The 25,954-nt window shown below is 46.9% G+C and overlaps 1 protein-coding gene across 3 annotated transcripts; it reads left to right on the top strand.

Annotated features, from left to right (window-relative positions):
- On the top strand, window positions 1-23,004 carry LOC116939044 (B-cadherin-like). Of its 3 annotated transcripts, none has more exons than XM_032946923.2 (12): window positions 1-326; window positions 2,281-2,353; window positions 4,334-4,416; window positions 4,933-5,079; window positions 7,738-7,879; window positions 9,132-9,301; window positions 11,762-11,917; window positions 14,435-14,586; window positions 17,148-17,284; window positions 17,843-18,073; window positions 19,081-19,290; window positions 20,475-23,004. In XM_032946923.2, exons 1-12 carry the CDS (start codon window positions 249-251, stop codon window positions 20,537-20,539), a joined length of 1,644 nt encoding a protein of 547 aa, XP_032802814.2. In that variant the 5' UTR covers window positions 1-248; the 3' UTR covers window positions 20,540-23,004. The 3 variants fall into 3 exon arrangements, with proteins under 3 accessions (XP_032802814.2, XP_032802815.2, XP_032802813.2); XM_032946922.2 differs by having other exon boundaries at window positions 7-326; window positions 14,393-14,586; XM_032946924.2 differs by lacking the exon at window positions 2,281-2,353 and having other exon boundaries at window positions 14,393-14,586.
- The last annotated feature ends 2,950 nt before the right edge of the window (window positions 23,005-25,954 follow it).

Genomic DNA, 25,954 nt, shown 5'->3' with positions numbered 1-25,954 from the left:
CACATACACACACAAGCCAAACCTGTACATAATTAGCGTCTGACTCTGCCAAGCCGGTTTGAGTGGTATGAGAATGTGTGACATGCACGCGTGAAAGCAGCTTGGCTTGGACCGGTAGAGCGCGTTACTCTTCAGAAGACGACAGAGAAAGAGACAGACCAGCTTCGTGTTGGAACACGCAGTCTCTCGTCAGCTGAGCAGTGTGTATATACACACACACACGCACGTGTGCTGCAGCTGATGCTAGTATGCATGTGCAGGGAGTTGACACATCAAGGAGGGCTCTTGTGACCGTGGTGGTGCTGCTACTGCTGGCCTCTGTCGCGGTAAGCCTTTCGTCAGATATTCACAATGTCTCTTATTCCACGTGTCTCCCCGATGTTCTGGTCGGGTTGACCTATAGTGCTGTGGTAAGATGATAATTTGCATATAGTGATACACTTTGCTTGATCATAGTCAGCCGTGGCGAATCCACTGGTGGACGAATGCCTCCCGAAGCCGCCGCTGCTGCCACCTCTCACATGCCTACTCTGTAAACCATCCACCTCGTACCTGCACGCGAACAGATGCCATCACTCCATCCCCTCGGTGGAAGGCCTCTTTGACGCGTTCCACTCCTCGGCTGCCGCTCCGTTGTTATTCGTGACCCTTAGCCGTCATTCATTCCCGTGACATCCCCTTGTCTAAGCCCACTTACGTTTCTTAACACTTGCTGTCATTAAGCTGCATATATTCCCTAAGCCCATGCCTCAATGTGATAACAAGTATCCATCTCTCCTTTGCTTTTTTTTGCACACAATGTAGTTTGTTGTAAAAAAAATAAACCCCTACAACAAAGTTGTTTCCCATGTTTATAAACCATATAGTATTATCAGGTAGTGTGCACTGATTAACAATGATCTTCTTTAGACACATTTGTGCGTTCAGTGCTTAATAACACGCAGAATAATCCCAAACGCAGTTCCGGAAATTGTTTTAGTATGCCACATCTTTCTCACCCTTATTTTGCCCTCGTGACACTCTGGTGGTCTGTCAGAATATACGGTACGATAAATACACAATTGTTATGGATAGCTTGTGCTCTCGTGGTAGTGCCTTACGCTGAAAATCCCGACTCCAAGCGGGAGGGAAATCATTGAATTATAAATTAGACCACGGGCATATTGCTTTCAGCACGGTTGGCTACGCACGGTGCGAAAGAAGTTCAACATACATACATCCATACATTTTGAACGTTAAGTTTAGCTTTCCAAAAGCATTCCAACCTGCTGTCATCCACCTTTTTTTCTGCTTCATCATCTTGACTAAGGTACGCTAAACATTCGGCGTTTTCCAGGTGGGTCCCTCCAACAGAGGTCTCCTCCCATTGCTGAGCGAATGTTCTTGAACACGACCCTGTTGCTTTTGCTCGTTTTTATCCTGAGCCCAACTTTGCAGCCTCCATTGTTGAGTTCTTGTTAACATTGCCCCGCAGTTTGTTACGATGAGACATTGTGTACTGACTGGCATAATCAATCACATCTGAGATGGTTGATGTGTACGCCATTCACTTTTATGCCTCTGCTACTCAAAAAGGGATAATGATGGCAAACAAAACGTAGAGTGGACGAAGCTCTGTAAAATTGTTCGGGAAAAACGAGAAACGCATTTAAAGCGCACAAAAAAATTACGAAGAAATCATAGAAATTACAGAAAAAAGGCGACGAAAATGCCATTTGTGATCGGCAGTTCACGCATGTATGTGCGTATGTATGTTGAACTTATTTCGCACCGTACGTAACCAACCGCGCTAGTTAGAGGTGCGGGGGAAGGACGACAAACTCGGCATACAAAGTAGTTGTAAAGGAATTATTTTGGAAATCTATATTTCAAATTGCATAGCTCCAGTAGCTTCACACGGTAGAGGCAGGGTTTAAAATTTATGAGAGGAATTTTGTGAATTATTCATGTCGTTTGTAATGTGCTCACAATGTTCCAAATAATTAGACTAAAACCACGACCCCAAATTATTAGGGGGGGGGGGGGTGGTCGGGTGGGGAAGTTTAATGGTTACACCTAAATTGTTGTTGACTACTTGCAAATTGCTACATATTTGATCAACCCCTGTAGGTATAATGAGCTGAGTCGAAGGCTGCTCGTCGTGTTTTTTTAACCACAATGCCACCTGCTTGCACATTTCGCTTGCAGAAGAGCTCTCAAAGAACACAATTGCAGTAGGGATTAGAGGTCTAAGTAAGATGGTGTGTGTGCGTGTGTCGGTTGGTGTATGTGTGCGACCAGGGTTTAAAGAATGAGCCTCCAGGTTCCCTGCCCCAGGAGAATGCCCCCTTGTCCAGCTATAGTAACCCTGCAGGTACCCAATCCACACCGTGTCTTCTTCACGCAGTAATGTGTGCACTCCTCTGCCTAGCTTCAGTTTCCTGAGCATCGTTGTGCAGAAAATGAGTAAACAAAATACAGAATCAAAGAATACGCCTCCTGCACGTATCTGTCCCTTCGTACAAAACGTAAATGTTCACCAGCATTGGTTAAAGCAAGCGTGGTTCTGCTGATGAGACACCGAATGTCCGTACAGGGACAGAATTTTCCTGCGTTGAAACAATATTTGCTGAAATTGTGCACTCCCAGAAGGCCGTGTGGCTGCCTGGATGTGTCAGTGTACTTTAATTTTCTTTTTTTATGTAGAGGGACAAATACGTGAAGGAAGAGAATTGTCTGATTATTTCGTGTTATTTTTTTGCTCAGTTTAGTTTCAGTGCCTCAAATTACTTTAAGGAAGTTGCAGTTTACCAAGTTTTTCAGGTCCACGTGTAAACACCGTGTGCATGCGCACGTGATACAGTGCACGTGTAAATTGTAAAGTGTGATATATGATGTAGCAAGTGGTTTGGATGCGAAATGAAAACGTGCCTTTTTCACACATTTAAAGCACAGTGCATTGACTCATATCCGATTTGCTGGGGACTGATGTATGGGCGGATATGTTGAAAATATTGAATATGTTAACATCTAAGAAAATAGCAGTTCATCCACGTACAACAATTGCTACTGGATGTGGTGGTTAATCGGTCAGGATGGATGTGTGGCGGTCCGTTATGCGACGCTGTACCGTACTGCACTTGTTGGATTTTTAGAAGGGTCAAACAACCCCCACTACCCGCACGGCACGGGGAGGCCCTCATCCAGCACTGGATTGACAAATGGGCTCTACGTGTACAATTTAAGATTTACACATATATGTTTGAGTGTGTGTGTGTAGATAAATATTTATATGCGTGGGGAGCGGAAGTGCAGCTGTAAGCACGCTACGCTACGAATACCGGCGACCCGAGTACGATTCCCACTCACGACCAACACCAGTGACGATTATCTGAACTGGTTCTGAGCCTCCCAGAGGCCGAATCAGCCTCAAAATAGTACCGGTGCTATGTGGAAACATCGCTACTGGGGAGACAAAGGCGGCCGGTTGTGGTACTGGCCACCCACCCCCTCGTGTGCTGTTCTGGCCTTTATAGGTGCTCGCTAACAACACTTGCTCTGAAAGACAGTTAAGGCTATATGGGTGATTATTTGACTTTGTTCTTGATTTGAAGCTTTCGTGACTGCAGGAATCCATACTCCTTGGTTTTTTCGGTGAAGTCTGATTCTTCTTCTTCTTTGGTTCTTTCGGTAAAGCCACGTAGAATGAGAATAAAATAATAAATTGATAAAATAAAATAACACAATAATATTCTCACGACGTTTCGGCCACAACACAAGCGGCCTTCATCAGGTGAAGGGGACGAGACTGTCTGGAGGACAGCGCTGGAGTGAGAAAGCCACGTTCAGATCACGACCTTTAAGCTGTGTGAGAAGAAAAGTCGCGATCTCAGCGTGGCTCTCTCACTCCAGCGCTGTCCTACCAGACAGTCTCGTCCCCTTCACCTGATGAAGGCCGCTTGTGTTGTGGCCGAAACGTCATGACAATATTATTGTGTTATTTTATTTTATCAATTTATTATTTTCTTCTCATTCTACGTAGTGGTGACTTTACCGAAAGAACCAAAGAAGATGAATCCTTGCAGTCACGAAAGCTTTAAATCGAAGTCTGATTCTCTCACCGTCTGATTCTCTCACCTGATGACGATTGCTTGTGTTGCGATAGAAACGTTGTGATCTATTATGTTTTCTACCTACGCGACTTTACCGAAAGAACCAAATAGCATTTGGCTTTGTCTTACATATATATGTAAAGTGTTCCTAATACGCTTGTCTTTGCATTGTGTTGCGGGAAATATAGCAACACTGAGTCAGAGTGTGTGCATTTAGTTCACATTACCCTTATTGTGTGCAGGGTCCGATCATTCGACGGGCGACACCATGTACATCACCATCGAGGAGAATGACCCAGGGCCATTCCCCAAAGTTCTCGAGACGGTACGAGGGCAAAGCGACTGAATGTTCCCAACGTCACGGCCGAGAAGTCAAACCTGGGTGTCTGACGTTTGCCGTACAGTGTGCTTTTATCATCGTAGAGATTCTCAATCCCGCCTTGGCGATTGAGTTTTTTTTTTGTCGATTTTCTTTTTCCCAAAAAGTGTGGGCAACCCCTCCACATTTAGAAATATGATATTATTTCGATTATTTTGCTGATATAAATGTCCACATGATAAGCCACTTTGCTGAGCTGTAACTTTTGGCCAGGTTGCTTCTGAAAAATAAGCTCAGTGGGCTTTACCTGGTAAGATAAAAAAAAGTTTAGTTTTATTTGTATATATATTTTTAAGTGATTTATTTACCTTTTCTATACTTTGCACTCCTATCGTGTTGTTGTATTGTTTGTTGTTGTAATGTTCCGACCCACTCCTTACTCAACATCTGTGAAAAAGAGCTTTAAAGCTCATCGGATTCCTCCGGTATAAAATAAATATTCTGAGACTAATTCTGTCGTAGATCGGAGTGGAGGAGAGCGACCTCCTGCTGTGGCTGGAGGGGGCCGGGGCAGACCAACCCCCCAAAGACCTCTTCGTGCTGGACGGGCCGAGTGGTCACCTGAGTGTGACGGCTCCTCTTGACCGCGAGCAGCACGCAGGATTCCAGGTGTGTCCGCATGTGGTGGTAGTGGTGGTGGTGGTGGAGGCCGGGAGCAGTGGAGCAGCGGTCAGCGTGCCGCTGTTCCAACCAACCGTGCTGATCGGCGGTGCAGATGGTGGGGACTGCCACGGAGAAACCATGCCTGGCAGTGACGGTCCCGGTCCTTGGTGTAGATAGGAGGAAGTTGTGAGACGTGGTGCTGTGGAGACTTCTACCATGATCTGCAGTGCAGGGTGAAAGGTGAGACACGGTCGATGTCTGAGGGTAGAGGCGCGGTGATGGCACAGGCAGCTGGCGACCTTGCAGCTGACACCGCTGGCGACGGTGGGAGCCAGCGGAGGGAGCGGAGGGAGTCGAAAGAATCTAGCCGAGGGTGACAGGCACTGAGGACGACACGGGCGAGACTGTTGCTTGATGAAGATTGACAATGATGGAGATGCAATGGTTGGGACGAGACCCGACTGTGCTGCAGGTGAAGGTGTTTGCAACTTCGGTGATGGCGAGTGGTTATAGATGACGTGGGCCCGGAGGTGGTAGTTGCAAGATGTGACGATGTGGTTGGTGTAGCTGTCAAATGGATAAGGTGGAATCGAGAGTGATGCAGAGGAACTTTACACAATCGGGGAAATGGATGGTGGAGGCAGCGTTTTATATTCTTGAAGACAGTGTGGATGTAGTGAGTGGCTGTCTGGTGCCCATGAGCATAGCTTCGGATTTGGAAGCATTCAAGGAGAGGTCATGGACCCAGAACCACTGCTGCAAGGCGGCGGTGCCCTCTAAGAGCCTCTTAAGTACAGGGGTGGTGGTGAAGATGGTGGTGGAGGTCATGGTGGCAGTAGAAGGGATCGGTGTTAGTCGTAGCGATGGTGGTGATGGAGGTGATGTAGGTCGTGATTGTCGTCGTGGAAGGGATGGTGGTGGTAGAAGGGATGGAAGTCGTGGTGGTAGTCATCACTGTGTGTGTGTCTTCATAAGGATACACAAAATATAAATCGCTTTCACCAAAATAGAAAATCAGACCCAGGCATTCTTCCAAGGCTGAACAAAATATCCAAAACTCAAAAAGGTACAAACAAGCGCAACATGGTCAGGGGCGGAGCCAGGATTTCAGGCCGGGGTGACATTCAACAAATTTTAATTTCAAGAATGATTAGAGAGTCAGGCTGTTGAACTAGACTCCATCGGTTGGCGACACACTCTGACAATGCAGTTGCAAGGAGTCCGCCAGACCGAGTGTCGTACACTTACACGCAGAATGTCACCCCTGTCACCCCCCCTGGCTCCGCCCCTGAACATGGTGCTGATTTCTAGGCATCGATTCCTAACTAAAATGGATTAGGTCTTCTTCATCCTACAGATACATAGGAAATCTAATCAGAATCCTGCATTGTGGCGATTCATTGGATAACATGTGGGACATCTCATTCCCGCTCTGCATATTCTTATTGGTAATCCTGAGCCAGAAGGGCAAATTACCCATGACAACATTCTGGGGGGGGGGGGGCAGTTATTTTTGGACAACCACAGCTGACTTTTCACAATGTAGTACAACATTTGATCCAATCCAGAGGAATGATTGTGATGAGCCGAGTTTGTCCCCTGACCCAGTTTTCAAATTACAACTCCTGACCGAGTTGATTGCTCCAGCTGTCAGAATGCCACCCAGCTGGATTTGTGTGTGTAGAGGAGCCTCACGATCGACGCTACTGGGCAGCTGGTGATAGCTGCCCTCCAGCAACAACATTCCACAGCCTGAGCAGCAAAAGGACAAAGTTCAAGCGTTGGCCTTTAAGCAAAAATGTCACGGGTTTGTTTTTCCACATGAGCCATCAATGCTGCGAGCATTTTTGGGCACGCGTGTCAAGTTTGCTCATCAGTTGAAGATATCTTGTCAGACGGACACAACTGGAAAACACAGTCGAATGTACAACCTCGGGCAGTTATTGAAGGTGGACTTGGATCAAAAATGATCAAATAATAAGGGAGACAAGAGCAGGTTGGAGTGCTTTTGGATAAACTTAAACGAAAAACAAGAAGAAACACACCAATGCACCTCAAGAAGAACTTGTTTATTTCAATGCGTACTACGTGGTATGACATGGGAACGAACAGAACAGATGGACAATGAATAGGGAAATCAAACAATCGTGGAAATGTGAATTACACTGCGAGAGACCAACAGTGAAACACGTGGATGAGACAACATGCACAAGAGATGCATCATATTGACCATTAAGAAAAGCAATTGGGCTTTGGAAGAATATTTTCGCTAGAAGGAACGTTGGCCGGTTGCAGAGACTATCGACGCTGTCGCAGCGAAAGGAGGAAACGCCCCCAAAGTCTCGTCCACTGTGGGAATGGAGTATGTATGGTAAACTTCTTTCACACCATGCGTAGCCAACCGTGCTAATCGTAGGCGCAGGGGAAAGAAAAACAAACTAAACACAAAGAGCAGTTTGTCTGGTTTGCAGGAACTAGATGCAATGTTGCATTGCAAGACTGCGAGAGACGTCAATGGCTTAGGGAGGCCTTCGTCCATCAGTGGCTAGATGTTGGCTGATGATGATGATGATGATGTTTCAAGTGATATTTATTACCGTGCGAATATTTCGTTTGATAGAAATGCCATCCGTAATGCCGCATGTCTGATCTCTGTTATGGCAGCTACACTTGAGGGCCACATCAAGCGATGGGCAAATTTCGCATTCCCTCTGGATCGCTGTCACCGTCACGGATCAGAACGACAATGCCCCTCGCTTCGTCTGGCAGGACATCACGGCACACGTGTTGCTCAGCGCCGCCCCTGGTGAGCCTCTCAGACCAATGTCAGAGGCCCCGCCACAGCACTGCCCAGCCGAGATTATTTTAAACCAACTGGTACCAGCGGTGTCCGTGTGTGGAAGAGGAGGCTCGCAGATTATGCTTCTGGGCAGATGAGATGGAACACACGGGAGTGTGCAAACAAAAAATGTGTCATGGTTTAATTGAGTAGTGACATCAAATTGGGACAATGTACAATGGTCATTTTGGTTTACAATGGCGTTAATATGTGATTGCATCTCAAGACGCTATCCTGAATCAGTGGGCAAATGTACGTAGACAGAGGCATTCAGTTGTGGACTTTAACAGGGGCAGGGAGTCGACAGCACAGATAGCTTGGGGAAAGGAATTCCAGACAAAGGGGACAGCAGTGGAAAATGAACGACCTCTTTTTAAGCGAAGGCTGACTGATGGCTTTGATGTATGATCGTGGTTGCTGAAGCAAAAAGTGCATGGAGGAGAGTAGAGTGAGATGAGAGGAGGCAGTTAGGCCATGGAGGATCTTGAAGATGGTGAGCATGACCTTGATAGTGATTCGAGATCGCATTGGGAACGTGTGAAAAGATTGGAGCATTGGGGTGATGTGATCACATTTGTATGTGCGTTGAACTTCTTTCGCACCGTAGGTAGTCAACCGTGCTAATCAGAGGTGCGAATGTGGGTAAGAAGTCTGGCAGTGGCATTTTGAATCAACTAGAGTTAGGACGTGAGGGATTTGAGGAAGCCATAGAGGAGATAGTTGCAATAGTTGAGTAGGGATGTGATGAAGACATGGATGAGGGCGGCACCTAGGCTGAGAAAATGGTGGATGTGAGAAATATTTGGAGTTTGGGGGGGTGGTTGGTGGGGGGGGGGGGGGGGTTAAATCAATACATGCTCTGATTGGCAGCAAAATGTTGTTATTGTGAACTAAATTATGTATTATTTTAGCAGGTAAGGCCCACTGAGCTATATAGCTCATTTTCAGAAGCGACCTGACTACAAATGATAACTCAACGAAGTGGCTTATCGCGTAGAAATTGATAACAGATAAATACTCTAAACGCACATTGATTCTAAATGTGGAGGGAAAAACCGGAGGACCCGGAGAAAAATTCACACGAACCATGAGGAGAGAAAACAAATATAAAGCAGGCGTCAGGGGGGATCAGGACCGAACCCACGACCTCCTGTATACCAGGCGAGGCAGTTGACATCTCGCCACCGCGTTGTTGTTGTTGTTGTTGTGTGTGCGGCAGGGACGTTGGTGGCAGTGGTGCAGGCGGAGGACGCGGATGACCAGGAGACGCTGTACGGGCAGGTGTCCCACACGCTCACGGCGCAGAGACCCGGCTCCCCCGCCGCGCGCATCTTCACCGTCAACGACACGACGGGCGCCATCCACACGCACCGCGCGCTGCCCAAAACGGTGAGCACGCGCGAGCAGTGTGACCCCGTCACGCTGCTCGTCCACCGTCGTCCTCACCATTGTCCAATAACTGCGGCGAGATGTTAACCACCTTGCCTGGTATACAGGAGGTCGTGGGTTCAATCCCGACCCTGACGCCTGTATGTTCGGAGTTTGCGTGTTCTCCCCGTGGTCGCGTAGATCTTTATCCAGGTCCTCCGATTATTTCATCCACATTTAGAAACATGCGTTTACACTATTTGGCTGTTATACATTTCCACATGATAAGCCACTTCAGTGTCACTTCTAAAAAAGATTTATATAGCACAGTGGGTCTTACCTGGCTTTCGTGACTGCAAGGATTCATCTTCTTTGGTTCTTTCGGTAAAGTCACGTAGAATGAGAATAAAATAATAAAATAAAACAATAAAATTCACACGACGTTTCGGCCACAACACAAGTAGCCTTCTTCTCCTTCACCTGAAGAAGGCCACTTGTGTTGTGGCCGAAACGTCGTGAGAATTTTATTGTTTTATTTTATTATTTTATTCGCATTCTACGTTACTTTACCGAAAGAACCAAAGAAGATAGTTGAGTTTAAATCATCACCATTGCCACATTTGGTGCTTGCACCATTCATGTAGCACAATGCTTTCGCGAAGGTGCTACGTTTCACAGGCATAGTGAGCAATAAACCATTACGCAATTTCCGGTCATCCTTGCAGCAGCGGCTTCTAGATAATTATCGAAGAACGATGGTCACTGCATCGCGCACTTTCAGTTGAGCTTATGCCGCCATCTGAAACCCTCTTCCGATATTATAAAAATATTTATTCGTACTGGAGGATTCCGATGAGCTATAAAGCTCTTTTTCAGAGATGTTCATAAGGAAGCCACTAGAGCTATGCACTTTTAAATCTAGATTGAAAACTAATTTCTTTAGAACCGCTTTTGTGTTTAACTAATTGTCCTTCCCCCGCACCTCCGATTAGCATGGTTGGCTATGTACGGTGCGAAGGAAGTTCAACATACGTACATATGTGGTGTTCTTCACGGAGGCGCACACTTGAACTTGAAGGCAACACCTTTATTACACGGCTCCAACAGAGCTACTACATGAACGTACACAAGTTAACTTGACCCCCAACGGGGTAACTACATAACCGGGTCAGTCAGTGACACTCTGACTGACCCACGATGCCGAGCGAAGACCGAAGATCGAGGAGGCGTAGCAGGGCGGGTTGATTCCAGAAGACAGACCACAAGTGCCCTCGGGACTTCCCTTTTATGCTCCCGAGTGTGGCCTCGCTCCGCCTTCGGCCACGCCCCCTTCTGTATCTCACTAGAAGGGGGCGTGGCCTCGCCCCCTTCTGCATCTCACCAGAAGGTTCTCGAACGAACACCACGTGTCCCTCAAGCCACCCTTCGGGCCTTCTCGGGTTCACCCAGGCTGTCACGTCCTCACTTGCCCTTCCTCTGACCGTCGCCAGAGCTTTGCCCCCTCGGGCCCGTTTCCATGGCACAACCACTCCAGTGCCAGAGAGAGGATCAAGACTCACAGTTCCACTCTTGTGACAGTAGCTGGCGCTAAACGCCATTGTGACTCCATTTACGTCACTAGACATACATAGTCTGCAGTGGTTTCACAGTAGGGCGAGACGATTGCTATGTGTTTTCCCGTACGAGTAAGATGTGGGTAATATTGAATATTTTAGACTGTCAAACCACCACACATGGCCTACTCTTCTTTGATTCACCTCCCTGGGATCGTTAACATCCACTGTGTTGCAGACGGTGTGTATGTATGGTTAATGCACCCACAGTATTAACAAGGGTGGCCAGGGGGCTTAAACCGCAAACCTCTAGTATAGGCAGGAAACATGCTGCCACCTAGCCATGTTGTCATCCATCACCGCTGCATTAATCATAATGATCCATCATAATAATCCAATGCTGCTGGCCCTGGTATGTCATTCTGACTTCAGATCCTATTAACAGAACGTTCCCCAACACTCTATGTAGGCTATATGGGGATCTTTTTCTTTTTTAGTGTACGTGTGTGTTTGTGTACAAATCTAAAGTCTGCATCTTCCAGCTCCCCTTCATGTATTCACTGTCACGCTCTTCTCATATCAGTGAAATACTCCAATAATAAATTACAGCCCATTATCAATCCAGAGCTGAATTAAGGCCTCCACATTCCGTGATGGTCATGGTGTTTGTTTAGCCATACTTCACCACACTGGTCAGTGCGGATTGGGGAAGGGAGAGACCTAAAACAAGGTTCTGATATCACTCACCCCAAATGCTAGCCAAGGCCAGGATTCTAAATCCGGTCGCCAAATTCATAGCTCAAAGCACTAACTTCTGTATCGCGACTCCACCCCGAGATGCTCTTCCAGGTTGAGTTATTTCACTGGTGGTTGTAATGAACTGGGAAGAGCTTCACGACAGGGCTGCCACGCCCATGTTTTCTCGTAGGATGACGGCGTGTTCGTGCTGGAGGTGACGGCTCGAGATTGCGGAGGAGCGGCGTTTGGGCGGTCGGACAAAGCCATCGTGACGGTCATCATTGCTGACAGCATCAGCACCGCCGCCGACACCTTTAGCACAACCGCGTCTCAGCCGCGCGTACCTGTAAGTGTCACCCGTGTGATGGGCAGTAACTCCACCAGCTTCAGAAGACACCTTCAGACACCTTGGGGTACCACGGTGGCGAGATGTTAACTACCTCGCCTGGTATACAGGAGGCTCGATCCCAACCTTGTCGCCTATATATTTGGAGTTTCATGTTCTGCCTGTGGTCGCGTGGATTTTTATCTGGGTCCTCCGGTTTTTCCCTCCACATTTCGAAAATGCGTTTAGAGTATTTGGCGGCCAGGTAGCTTTGAAAAAAGAGTGATCTAGCTAAGTGGGCCTTAGCTATATAGCTCTTGTTATTTTGACATCTCATGTACCACCATCGGCAGTACCAGAAACACACAATCTACACCGCTGCGATAGAGATACCGAGCGTGCAGGCCATGCAACTGGCACAGGAGCCCATGAGCCGGAGGGCCTCAGGTTTCAGTTTTCATTTCAGTTTCATTTATTTGGTATGGCCCCGTGAGCCATTCGGCTCTTGAATCGGGTGCAACCGCAACAAACAAAAACATGAACAAGAAAACATCTTAAAGTGACTTCGCGCAAACAGAAAAATCCAGGAAAAAACAGCAAAGTCTTCCAGAAAAAGCAGTGATCATAGGAGACAGGAGACAGGGGGGACATTGGATAGGGGCCCGCTTCAGTGTGTTGCACCAGGGCCCATGCTAGTGCATTGATCCATCACCACCTCCAGGGACTACCAAAGATCCTCCGTTTTGCTTTAACCAGACTGTTGGGGAAAGTGCTGTTAGCCAGCACCTATGAAGGCTAGCTTGGCACATGAGGGTTTAGTCGGCCAGCACCACACCCAGCGCGCCTATGTTTCTCGAGTGGAGATGTTTACACATTGCACCAGGTACTCATCTGAGGCTGAGTTGACCTAGGGGAGGCCCAGGACCAGTTCAGTTATTCATCACCGGTGTTGACCATGAGGGGGAATAAAACTCGGGTCACCGGGTTCGTAGCACGGTGCGCTAACCGTTACACAACTGCTCCCCACAAGGACTACCTACACCACCACCTACATCATTCGCACAGCATCACCTGCAGACACTCTTTAATCACGATCCTTAGCACTGCCTATTACAAGACACAACATAAACTTCCTACATCGGTACCTGTACCTTGACCTCCAAAATCACTGTCATCTACTCTATAGCATCACCTCCATCATCAACATCAGCATCACTTGTAGCAATACCTACACCACTTCGAGTAATCTACTACCAACAATACTTATACTAACAGCATTGTTATCTCTGTGTACATGTACGTACGTGAAGGCGTGGTATTGCACTGGCCTGCGTACACTGGCGGAGCCAGTGGGGGCGGGGGGGATGGCACGTGCCCCCCCAATGATCTGATCGAAATCCCTAATTTCGATAGGATCATTGGGGTTCATTAGTAATAAATCGGCATTTTGCGACCCCCACTGCCACTGTGTAACATATTATTACGTGCCAGGGACTCTATGAGATGATAGGACAATAGTCCGAGTCCATAATTGGCAATAAGTAACAGCAAAGCAGTTATACGTGACTGCACACAATTCTGAGTTGCGTATACAGGACACGACTTCCCTGAAGGCATCAACAGCTTCAGCGAGCGCGATGCCGATCACACAACGCGGTTCGAATTCGACCCTCGATCGATGGCTGCGCGCCATCGCCGCACACGTGTCGAATAAAAATCAAGGGACAAGTCCTTACTCGCTAACAACTCCTCTATCATGTTTCATTGCTGGAGGGGTTGCCCCCCCTACCTGAAAATCCTGGCTCCGCCATTGCCTACGCACCATGCTACGAACATGTTGATCTAAATTTGATTCCTGACCACAGGTCACGTATAAGTAGCACAAAGTATCTGAACTTTTTTGGGGGGCTTTCCCTAGATTAACGCAGCATCAAATGAGTACCTGTGTAAACATCAACGGAGAAAGATATTATTCCGGACACACCGCTTCCTTAATCGCCATGCTGGCCGAATTGGATACCTGCAAACAGCACTTGCCCTAGCAGGCTATATTTGGCTATTTAGTGTGCTTGCCACACTGGCTCATTGTGCATCATTGGTGGTAGGTTGGTGCAACGGTAACCTGTGCCTCGGAGCAAGAAGGCCCTGGGTTCGATTCTTGACTCGGGCGCCTTTCTCCGCGGCGTTTTATGTTCTCCCCCTGTTCTGCGTGGGTTTCCTCTGGGTCCTCCGGCTTCCTCTCGTAGCTCAAAAGAACGCAACGCAACTGGTATTGGCCAAAACATTCCAATTCCGAAAAATGCCCTGCAAATTGCTCGGTTGAGATTATGCGTAGCAGCATCGTCCCCTGCTGCGCAGACTTTTGACAGGAACCTCCTCAAAAAGAGTGTTGATAGATTCAGCGACGCGTTCCTGACTAAACAAGCGTAATGGTCGATAATAATAAGTAAATGGCATTGCATGAGGCAGACGTGCTGATGAGCTGAGCATCTGCAGGAACCGGAAGAGGATGAGTCCATGGTGCTACTCGGCGTACAGGAGCCAAGTGACCTGAAGGCACCGGGCGGAGGGATCGGATGTCCAGTCTTCTCTCTGGACGCCATCAATGTGGAGATGCCCGAGGAGCTACCTCCAGGACAAAAACTACTCACCGTCCGCACGGCCGAGAATATTCGGATCAATGAGCTCAGGTTGGCTGTAAGGGGGGTTATCTGTGGGTGCTGTGTGTTGTGTACCGTGTGTGTGTACGTGTGTGTGTGTGTTTATGACCTGGGAGTGGTTGTGTTGTGGTTAGTACGCTGCGGTCCGAGATTGATTCTCGCTGATGACCAACACCGGTGACAATTATCTGAACCAGTCCTGAGTCTCCCCTAGGTCGACTTAACCTCAATTAAGTACCTAGTGCGATGTGTAAAAATATTTCCATGAGGGAGACAAAGGCGGCCAGGCGTGATGATGGCCACCCACCCCCTCGTGTGCCGTTCTGGCTTTCATAGGTGCTTGCTAATAGTACTTGAGGCGATTCGGGGGATCTTTGTCTTTGTTTTGTGTGTGTTTATGACTGGTGAGCGGTAGTGTAGCAGATAGTGCGCTACACTGCGAACCCGGCGGCTCGAGATGGATTCCCGCTCACGGCTAACACCAGTAACGGTAATCTAAACGGGTCCTGGACCTCCCCTAAGTCCATTCAATCTTAAATGAGTATCTGGTGCAAAGTGTAAAGCTCAGTAATGGGAAAACAAAGGCAACCGGTGTGGTCCTTGCCCCACCTTCCCCCTCGTGATAGATGCTCACGAACAGCACTTGCCCCGACAATCTGTGTACGCTATATGGAGGATCTTTGCGCGACTTGGGGTTTGATTTCCGACCATACGCATCATTCGCAGTTGTTACAACATCACCACCAGAGATGTGCCTGATCTCGTCAGATCTCAGAAGCTAAGCGAATTAGAGCCTGGATAGTGCTTGGATGGGTGACCACCATGCACCAACAGGTTGGCATCGGCTGCAGGGCCTTGTGGTGGTCAGGAGAGAGCAATGCAGTAGAGTACTGGCAATTGTTGTACTGTACTTCGATACTCCTACGTCTATGCCCCCTGTCTTTACCAACCTACACTGACCAGCATGGTGATTTATGGTCAAATGACCTTCCCCCTAAGGCTTATGTGGCATGGGTAGGCCCTCATCCAGCCGTGGACTGGCGGTTTGACACAAAGTAGACAATGTCATCTCAAAATTGTTATGTTTTTTTTTACCTAGGAGGACTTCAATGAGTCTCATGACTCCTTTGCAGGAGGGGTTGTGCCAAGTCTTTTTTTTATAATCGGGGGCAATGTTGCTATGTGGAAACCCAATTGAGGAATTTGCAGGTAATTTTTGGCCAATATCTGCTGTTTTTTTATGGGGTGTTGTTTTTTTGTACCTATGGGAGGAAACCAGAAGACACAGACGATTAACCTGGACTTTTGCAAACGTCCCTCTTGTCATCCTTACAGGGGACACGCTTCCCTATAAGGATGACTGCTGAGTCTACTCTCACCCTCCTGAGCTGCTTTCAGGGTTTCAATCAACATTACACAATGGATATGCAAATTCTGCGTCTACCTCAGTCACAGGATCATGTCCGCTCTGCAGCCCTTCTGTTAATAAACAGCAAGGCCTAATCCATAATCCACATATCATCACATCCATCACCACAACCGTACCAAAGGTTTAAAAAAAAAGCACAATCGTACCATAGTCATACGTGAGATATGTCAAGCATGACCAATGATGTGTTCGTCCTTATTGTCCTTCCATCGCACCTTTGATTAGCACAGTTGTTTGCGTACGGTGTGAAAGAAGTTGAACATACATACATATATGATAGATTATTACAAAGGGCCCCCTTAGGCTAACTTATCCATCAATGAGTACCTATCAGTACTAGTGTAGACAATATTGGCTGGACATGGTTGTGGACACACTGCCATGCCATCCTTGATCAGTGTTCTCTTGACAGCATTTGCCCCTGCAGAGTAAAATGAAAAATGAAGGAGTCATGTTGGCCATTGATGTTGAAAGCACTGATAACAATGTTTAGTTTGATATTGGTGGCAATAGTGATGACAGGTTGATGAGTTTGATTATCATATTTCTGACGCTGATAAATAATCTAAATTGTTTGTAATGAAAACGTTGAATGATAAAATTATTTCATGGAGCAGTGGCGCTGTTGTGTTGTGCATCGTCCAATGAACCCAGAACCTTGAGTTATATGTCCAACCACGGAAAACATCAGCGGGTCGGTGCGGTACAAAACAGGACCCATTTCATCACTGTCTCACAAGCCATTGCTGTTATTACATTAGGGGCGCCACGTTGGCGAGATGTTAACTAGCCTCACCTGGTATAGAGATGGTGGGTTCAATCGCAACCCTGACGCCTGCTGTATATGTGGAGTTTGCATGTCTCCCTCCCGATGGTCGCGTGGATCATTCTGCGGGTTCTCCGGTTTTTCCCTCCACGTTCAAAATGAACATCACGCATTTTGAGAATTTGGCTGCTATACATTTCCACAGGATAAGCCACGTCGCTGATCAATCATTCATGGACAAGTCACTTCTAAAAAAAAAAGAGCCATGTAGCTCAGTGGGCCTTACCTGGTAAAATAAAATAAAAACATTCAGGTGGATTTACCCTTGTAATGATGACGACGACGATAATGATGATGACGACGATAATGATGACGACGATGACATCCTCTCAACAGGCTGGAGGGAGACCGCGCGGGCTGGCTCAGCGTGGACGCTGCGACGGGCGAGGTGGCGACGCGCGCATCGCTGGACCGCGAGTCTCCCCACGTCATCAACGACACCTACCTCGTCGCCATCGTCGCCGTCACGCACGGTCGGGACGGCGCCGCGAGGGACCCAACCGCTCACGCGATGCATTTACAACCGATGGCACACGGCGGTACTGTACAACGCAATGCACTGCAATGCACTGCAATGCAACGTAATACAATGCATTGTGATGCAGTGCGCCGCGATGCAGTGTGCCGCAATGACAAATACAATACAGAAAAGGCAATCGCAAAATAATTAAGCAAACGCAGTGTTCCTCAACCTGAACTGAATGTGTAATTTATTCCACGCGGATAACCGCATGCCAACTCTAGATCTCTGCTCTGTCCGCGCATGGCAACTCGAAGCCTTTCCCCGTGCATCACCTCCTGTCCCGGCTCTCTCTCCCTTCTTACAAGCCCTCGTGGGAGCGGGCACTGCCTCTCCTCATGCTGTGGTGATCACCGCCTCTTCAAGCGCTCCCATCAGTCGCGACACGTGCGACACAGCGCAACACAGCGCGACACAGCGCGACGCAACGCGACGCGGCGAGATTTAAGGCCTTCATTCGTCGGCGGATCGGTCGTGGCTCACGACGAGTGATGCATGTGGTGGGGTGCAGGTGCTTGCACGGCTTCGGTGGCGCTGCTGCTGCGGCTGGAGGATGTGAATGACCACGCCCCCCAGCCATCTCCTCCGCTCCTGCTGCTCTGCCAGGTGCTCGCCTACGGCGACGCCACGCTGTCGGCCACGGACGCGGACGGCCCCAGCAACGGGGCGCCCTTCACCTTCCATGTCCTCCCCACTAATGCCCACAGTGGTGGCGATGGCTGGACGGTCGCTCAGCCAAATGGTAACGTTCGCACCGCCTCGCATAGTTGGCAGTGATCGTCATTTCTGTCGCCTCTTTGACACTTATTTTTATTTTCGTTTTTTTTTTCCATGATTCTACCTGCACATGGCCAGCGGGTAGTGCTTTCGGAGTGCCGGATGTGCGAGATGTTGACTCCCTCGCCTAGAACTCAGGAGGCTGTGGTTTCAATCCCGACCCCAAATACCTGCTGTATATTTGGAGTTTGCATGTCTCTCTCCTTGCGGTTGTGTGGATTTTTCTCTGGGTCCTCCGGTTTTCCCCTCCCACATTTGTAAACATCCGTTTAAGTATTTGGGTGCTGTGAATTGCTAAACGATGAGCCACTTCGTTGAGCTATCATTTGTGGCCGGGTCGCTGATAAAAAAAATAAGCTAATAATAGCGGAGGAGCAAAACCGGAGGACCCGCAGAAAAATCCACGCGACCACGGGGAGAGAGAGAACACGCAAACTCCAAATATACAGCAGCAGGGGTCGAGGATCGCAGATCGAACCCACACGACCTCCTGCATTCCAGGCGAGGCAGTCAACATCTCACAACCCAGTGGTGCCCCACAATAAATAACACTGTGTAACACGATTGTCGTTCCTGGGTAGTAAGTGTTATTTTCTAATTGCTTATGCCTCAAAAGTACAGAAAATGGCTATTATTATTCCCCACAAACTTTGCTTTTGTGACCAGGACTTTACGTGAACGAAACACACGAATGCACATCGCGTTTTCTCATTGAAAATATGTAAATTTCAAAATATCACTCTCCTGCTCACGAAAGCAACGCTTGTGAGCGAATAATAGCCATTCTCTCTACCTGTGAGGCATAAGCAATTCGGAAGATAACACTTACTACCCAGGAACAACAACAACAACAAAAAATATTTTTGTTTTGTTTACGCAGTTGTTATAATAAACCCCCTCCGAACGGAGAGGGCCCTCGCTCGCTCACGCCCGCCGCGGCCGCCGCCGCCGCGCCTCTCGCTCGACCTGCAGGCTCCATGGCCGTGCTGGTGCCCCGCGTGCCGCGACTCAGCCTGGGCGAGCACTCGCTGCCCGTGTCCGTGTGCGACCGCCGCGGTCTCTGCCGCCGGACGAGCGTGTCCGTCGTCGTGCGCGCGTGCAACAACACCCCCGCCGCCGCCGCCGCCTCCTCCTCCTCCGCCGTCGTTCTGCCCCTCGTGCTGGGCCTCTCAGCCATCGTAGGCAAGTTTATCCCCCCCCCCCCCCCCCCACCACCACCACCACCACCCCCGGCTCACGCAGCACAAACCATGGGTTGCCACGTGTCCCCGTTTTCCACAGGATCGTCATCGTTTTTTTTAGAAAGCTGTAGGAGTACAATTATTTTTTTCCATATATTTTTGGAAAGATTATAAGAGTCACTTATTTACCCCCCCCCCTCCACCACCAATCTGCTTTTTAAATAAAATGTTGTAGGTGCATCTTGTAATTCAGCAGATGTGTGTGTGTGTGAAATTGGGAGAGACCAGAATCGTTTACCTTCATTTGACACCGGGCCCACGTGTTTTTTAGGGCGTTTTACTTTCTGTAATCCTGAGAATCCTGTAAGCCTTGCCGGGATGATAAAGGTTCAGTTTGTTGTCAGTTACATAATAACACACAACTCAAGACAATACATGTGCAAATAGGTCTCCCTTTGGCCGTTATCCTGAGATATTATTCCTCCCGTGATACATCCCGGTTATTTTGCACCTTCAAGATTGCAACCCCAGCAGCACCGCATGCTTCACAACCAGCAACATACTGTCATGTCTCACCGGGTGCCCGAATTTCCTATGCTCGGATTGCAGTCACCCAAATAAAGCGAGTAGCGGTGATGGCGCAGCCTGGCAATTGCGTAGGCTCACACCGCTGCCAGTAGAAGGGCCTCCCGTAGTGGGAGCTTTAATAGAGCCCTTCTAAAACGCATTTGGCCTACCCTTCCACACTGGTCAGATGTCTCAGAAGAGGTGGGTTCATCCGAACTCTATCCAGTCACACCTGACCCGCCAATCAACTGGTGTACCCATTTAAACTGCTGGGTGGAGGGATTTAAGAAACGTGATTTTGTTTGCGTTACCGTGGCAGCTAGGGTTGCCAACTCTGACTGAAGCTATTCCAAGAGATTTTTGTTTGATTCATTTATTTTCTTCAAATATACAATAAAAACAAATCTCCCAGATTACTTTCAATGGTCACCGGGAGATCGATGTCAGTTCCTGCAGAGACTCTAGGAAAATTCGGGGAGGGTTGGCAACGCTAGACCGGCAGCCCTAATCGGTACGCACACACACACACATACTGGCATGTGAATAATTGAAGAGCTCGTCACACTGAGAGCACCTGCCACCGGTGACTAAATTCACTCTGCGGTTCTGTCCCTGCAGCCCTGGCGATCGCCCTCGTGTGCTGTGCTCGCATCAGAGCTCGATCCAAGTCGACAGGGATCTGACTTCTGCTGCAAGGACGCTCACAATCGGCTTGGCTCGTCGCTACTGCTCGCACTGTTACTCACAATTACATAAACCAGCAATGGCCACAATGCTCGGCAAATAATTGCCCTTTACTGTGAAAAGTTGGCAGGGCCCTCCTGAAAAAGAGCCATAGCACTGACAAGTAAGTCAGTAAGGCTTTCCTGGGGACAAAAAAAAACGAATTTTTATGTCACCAGGTAAGGGCCACCGAGCTATATATAGCTCTTTTCAGAAGCGACCTGGCCACAAATGATAGTTCAACAAAGTAGCTTACATATACCGCAACCGAATACTCTAAACAAGTGTGATCACACTCACCGATACGCCAGGAGTGCCGCAGCGACGGTATGTTAACTCCCTCGCCTGGTATGCAGGAGGTCGTGGGTTCGATCCTGACACTGACACCTGCTGTATATTTGGGGATTGCAAGTTCTCCCCATGGTCGTGTGGATTTTCCTCCGGGCCCTCCGGTTTTTCCCTCCAAATTTGCTAACATGCTTTTAAAGTGTTTGGCTGCGATGAATGTCTACGTGATAAGCCACTTCGTTGAGCTATCATTTGTGGCCAGGTCGCTTCTGAAAAATATCTATATAGCTCAGTGGGCCTTGCCTGGTAAAATAAAACATTGTCAAAAAAATCAATGCTCACACAGCACTCGCATTAACCAATACTACTATGAACAAAACACACAAACATTAACCAATTCTAACTCATATGATAAACATGACAGTAATATTAACCCAAAGTTACTTCCATACACACCACTAACCACTATCATTAACCCCAATGAGAAAAAAACGCAACACATTCATCAATAACAATGCCTGAGAATGACATGTATATAAGAGGTGACGTTTTGGGCAATGGCCTTTCTTCATAGCCCATTGTGTACCACTACCAATGCAGTATCACCACGTGATTTGTACAATGAACAAAACACAGTAACCAATACTAACGACCATGGACACAACTAACCCTTACCATAATGTTAACACTCGCATGACATCGTAAATTCTCAATTCACCTGTGCAATTACATTTCCCTTAACCCTAACCCTAATGCATTAACCTCAGCCAAACGAAACTTTGACTTTCACACATTAACCGCTCACCATCCTTCGCCCATAAACACAACACTATTGTTGACCCTCTCACACGGTAACGTATCAGGATGCATTTTTGCACATTGTTTATAGTTTTCGGATTGTTCATCATTATTAATCATTAGCACAACAAGACAACACATGCTCTGGAGGACATGGGAGCGATGCCTTCTGTAAGTGTTTTAGAAATAACTACATGATTGGTAAAAAGAAACAAAAATTATCTGAGACCCGTCAACTTCTTGAAATCATTTTGGGACGGGACAATGTGGTGATGGGAGTTGATCAGTTAGGCCTGGGGTTCGTGCACTGCACTAGAAACCGGGCTATACCCGAGTTCAATTCCTGGCCACTGCTATCAGTGGGGGTGATGTCTGAATCAGCCCAGGGTGGACCCCCATGATCATTCTGCATGAACCAGCGTGATGAAGTATGGTCAAACCCTGCACGAGTGACACGGCGTGTGGAGGCCTTTGTCCAGCAGTGGACTGACAATGGACAGTACATTATATTTGTGTTAATGTGTTGATGATATTAAAGAATTCTTGTCTTAAGTAACTCACTGTATTCAATGGTTGCTAATATTTGAGACTTTTAAAAAAATATATTAGCACGGTTGGCTAAGTACGGTGAAAAAGAAGTTCAACATACATGCGTACGGTATAACAATTGATAAGACTGACCATAGCTCGTACCAAAAATCATTACGGTAGTACAATCCTGAAGCAAGGAGTCAATCAGGCAATACTGTCTGAAACCCAATATAACTGTGAGGAACACACTTTTGAACCACGAATGTGAAGGATTGAGTGCTCGTTATCGTTGCTAAACTGAATGAAACCAATCACTGTATAGCATTTAAGAATTTAGATTAAAACGTACCAAAACCAAAAGGAATTGCATAAACCCCCTTTCACGAAAAAATCAATATTTTTTATCGTCACCAATGACCATCGATGGAAGCAATATATTAGGATCATACAATACTTAAATTGTACAAGACAGTATTACCATAAAAGTGTAACGGGTGCACAATTACCAAGGCAGGTAGTATGGCTAACAACAACTTCCCGATGGTCCGTAATAAAGACGATACTTCTATCCAATTGCCATATGTGATTGATGGGGCCCTTTGCACGAACGATACCATTTGAAATTAAACTCGTGTTCAGGTGCCTTACAGACTAGCATGATGACATTGAACTGGTGCACTTAATAATGGACACCAACTACAGTGATCTTCTCTTATCCGTGTTGATGTGGGGTTGATATTGGTGGATCCTTATATCTGCAAAAATAAATCGTGATATCTATCCAGCTACCTACACACTGACACTGTAATGGGATTCGTTTGCTGTGCTTTTTTCCCAATACCATAGCATACAAACATATTTAAACAACCATTATTTTCAGCCAGGTGAAAACTCATTTAAACTAAAAGTCGGCTTTCCATAGGGGGTCTGTGCTTCACAGTACGAGAAAAGGGACAGCTCCTAGACGTGATGTAGGAACTAGACGTCATTGTCCAAGAAGCGGGATAGGCACTGGAACAGATTTGTGGACTCTTAATGAAATATTTACCCTGAAATTAATTTGATATTTTATTTTAATTCAGATCATCCGACATGTCCATAATCAATACCAATTTTGGAATAAAAAAAATCAGGACATCATCTCTAATACACACCTGATTAGCACGGTTGGCTACGTACTGTGCATAATAAGTTCAACAATACGCACGACTCAATGCACGGCTTTGCGAGCTTTATAATAGATGTTTACTGAGATCGATTGACGCAATGGTTCTCAAGGTTTCCGGACTCATGTGCCACCGTCACCCCTCGACAAAAATGTCACGGACCACCATGCACCAGGCAGGTATTAATAAGAAATGAAAACAACTCTAATTCTGCAACAATTCTGCAGGGCTACTTCCCCACTGCCTTGTGGACGACCACATATACAAACACAGAGACAATTTCAACCGTTCATAAGGCTATCCACATATACAAACACAGAGACAATTTCAACCGAGAAGATGGATTCTGGCTTAGCAATCATTGGAAGGATTTGATAAACCATTTCGGGTCTTAATTGATTGTTCACGCTTACGGTGGCTTTCAGACCGCATCCATTATTTTAGTCTCCCCCTCTCCTCTTTTCCGAACATAGATGGACTCGTCCATCTGAATAACTGCCAAATCGCTCTCCGTGGTGCTAACGTTAAAAAAAACGCCACTTTTTTCAAATTTTCTTGCTGTGGTTTTCACACCTGATGATGATTGCTTGTGTTGCAGTCGAAACGTCGTGAGAATTTTATTGTTTTATATTTTTATTATGTTATTGTTTCCCTTCTACGTGACTTTACCGAAAAAAAACAAGAATATGACGACCAAGTAGTTTGTGGACCAGATGTTGGTAACCGAATGATTCGTTGATTAATATACGCTACACAATGGGGCCGTACAAAAATAGTGTCACGCACCTCGGGGGGGGGGGGGGGTCAGACATTTGTGACGATGTGTGACGAGGGGGGGGGGGTTTGAGGAATGTGACGTCACATCAAAATTCGCAACTTAAAATAAATATAGACAACACGTTCTACTTAATTAAATATACTTTTAATAAATGTTTTCTCATACAACATCAGGGTGCAGTGGCACATTAAATACGCACTACAATGACAATAGTTTAAAGCGATTTGAAGCATGTTTTATTTCTTTTGGGGGGGGCAGAGCTTTGTGACGTCATATTTAAGGGGGGGGGGTCTGAATTTTTGTGACGCCGTGTGACGATGAAGGGGGGGGGAGGGGGTGAAAAATCGTCCAAAATCACGTGACGTCATTTATGGACAGCCCCCAATAGTAAACATGTCCATGAATGAAAAATATATAACAAACTCGTTAACCCGGTGAACATAGCAATACATGCTTGGAATTACATTTCGAGACAGAAGGAGGAACGCATAGGTGAGAGAAAATACACGGTTCAATGACATCATCCGAGCTATGAGTAAACGTGAGCTTGGTCTGGAAACGGCAAACGTTCGAAGGTACGATTGCCGATGTTCACGGAAAATAAAAGTGGGAGCCAAGGAATGGAACGCGTCTGAGAGGAGATCGACCGAGCTGGCCGAGTGAGTAAATCAGTTATTATTCATATTCTTGGTTCTTTCGGTAAAGTCACGTTGAAGGAAAACAATAACACAAACAGTCATCATCAGGTGTGGTTTTCACACCTGATGATGACTGTTTGTGTTACAGTCAAAACGTCGTGAGAATTTTATTGTTTTATATATTTTATTATTTTATTGTTTCCCTTCAACGTGACTTTACCGAAAGAACCAATAATATGAATCACTACAGTCACGAAAGCTTTAAATCAAAATTTAAATCAGTTCTTGTTAACTATTAACGATGTTTATTTTTTACCAGGTAAGGCCCACTGAGTGACAAAGCTCTTTGTTCAGAAGCGATCTGGCCACAAATGACAGCTCAACCAAGTGGCTCGTCGCGTGGAAATTCATTGCAGCCAAATACTTTTAAACGCGCGTTCCTAAACGTGAAGGGGAAAACCGGCTGCCTAGAGCTTCTTTCGCACCGTACGTGGCCGACCGTTCTGGCTCTCTGTGAGAGTGAGCGAATATGTACTGTGCGGAGCGTTACAAGTAAAAAAACAAATCTTATGATGATTGTAACTCAACCAGTAATGGATACCCATTGCAATGTATGTGCATTAATTCCCCTCCCTCCCACGGCCTCTGGCCTGAGGGGCTCAAAAGTTACAAATCTATCCCTCGATTTAAGAAGGAAACAGGAGGATGTATCCACAAATGTGGCTGTCGCCTGATGATGCTGGTTGTAATTGCTGGCAAAAAACGTCGTACTCGGATTTTAAATGTTGTGGATTTGCTCTCCAACACACCGGGGTGCTGAATCAGTAACGAATCGGCATGTTCTGCTTACGTGACAACCCTTACTAATTGGCTGCGTCGGATGGCGATGGTTTCAACGACACATTTATATTTACTGGATCTAACACCCCCCCCACCCCCAGATAACATCTTATGCTTAATATCGCTATCATTTGTCTCATCCTGACATTAACAACAAACACATGCCATATTGAACAACAAGACCGGGCGGGAGGTCATATGCATTCATTCAGTCCGGAAAGCAGCCCCAGAGGCTCTACATGATTACACTTTGCTAAGACATTACTCAACCCCACCACCCTCTATGATAGATGATAGTGATGATTATAATACAATGGTATCTACTTACCACCCCCC

Source organism: Petromyzon marinus, chromosome 5, assembly GCF_048934315.1.
Source record: "Petromyzon marinus isolate PM22_M1 ecotype Great Lakes invasive population chromosome 5, UKy_Petmar_22M1.pri1.0, whole genome shotgun sequence".
Lineage (NCBI taxonomy): Eukaryota > Metazoa > Chordata > Hyperoartia > Petromyzontiformes > Petromyzontidae > Petromyzon > Petromyzon marinus.
This window is presented reverse-complemented; position numbering and strand designations above follow the sequence as displayed.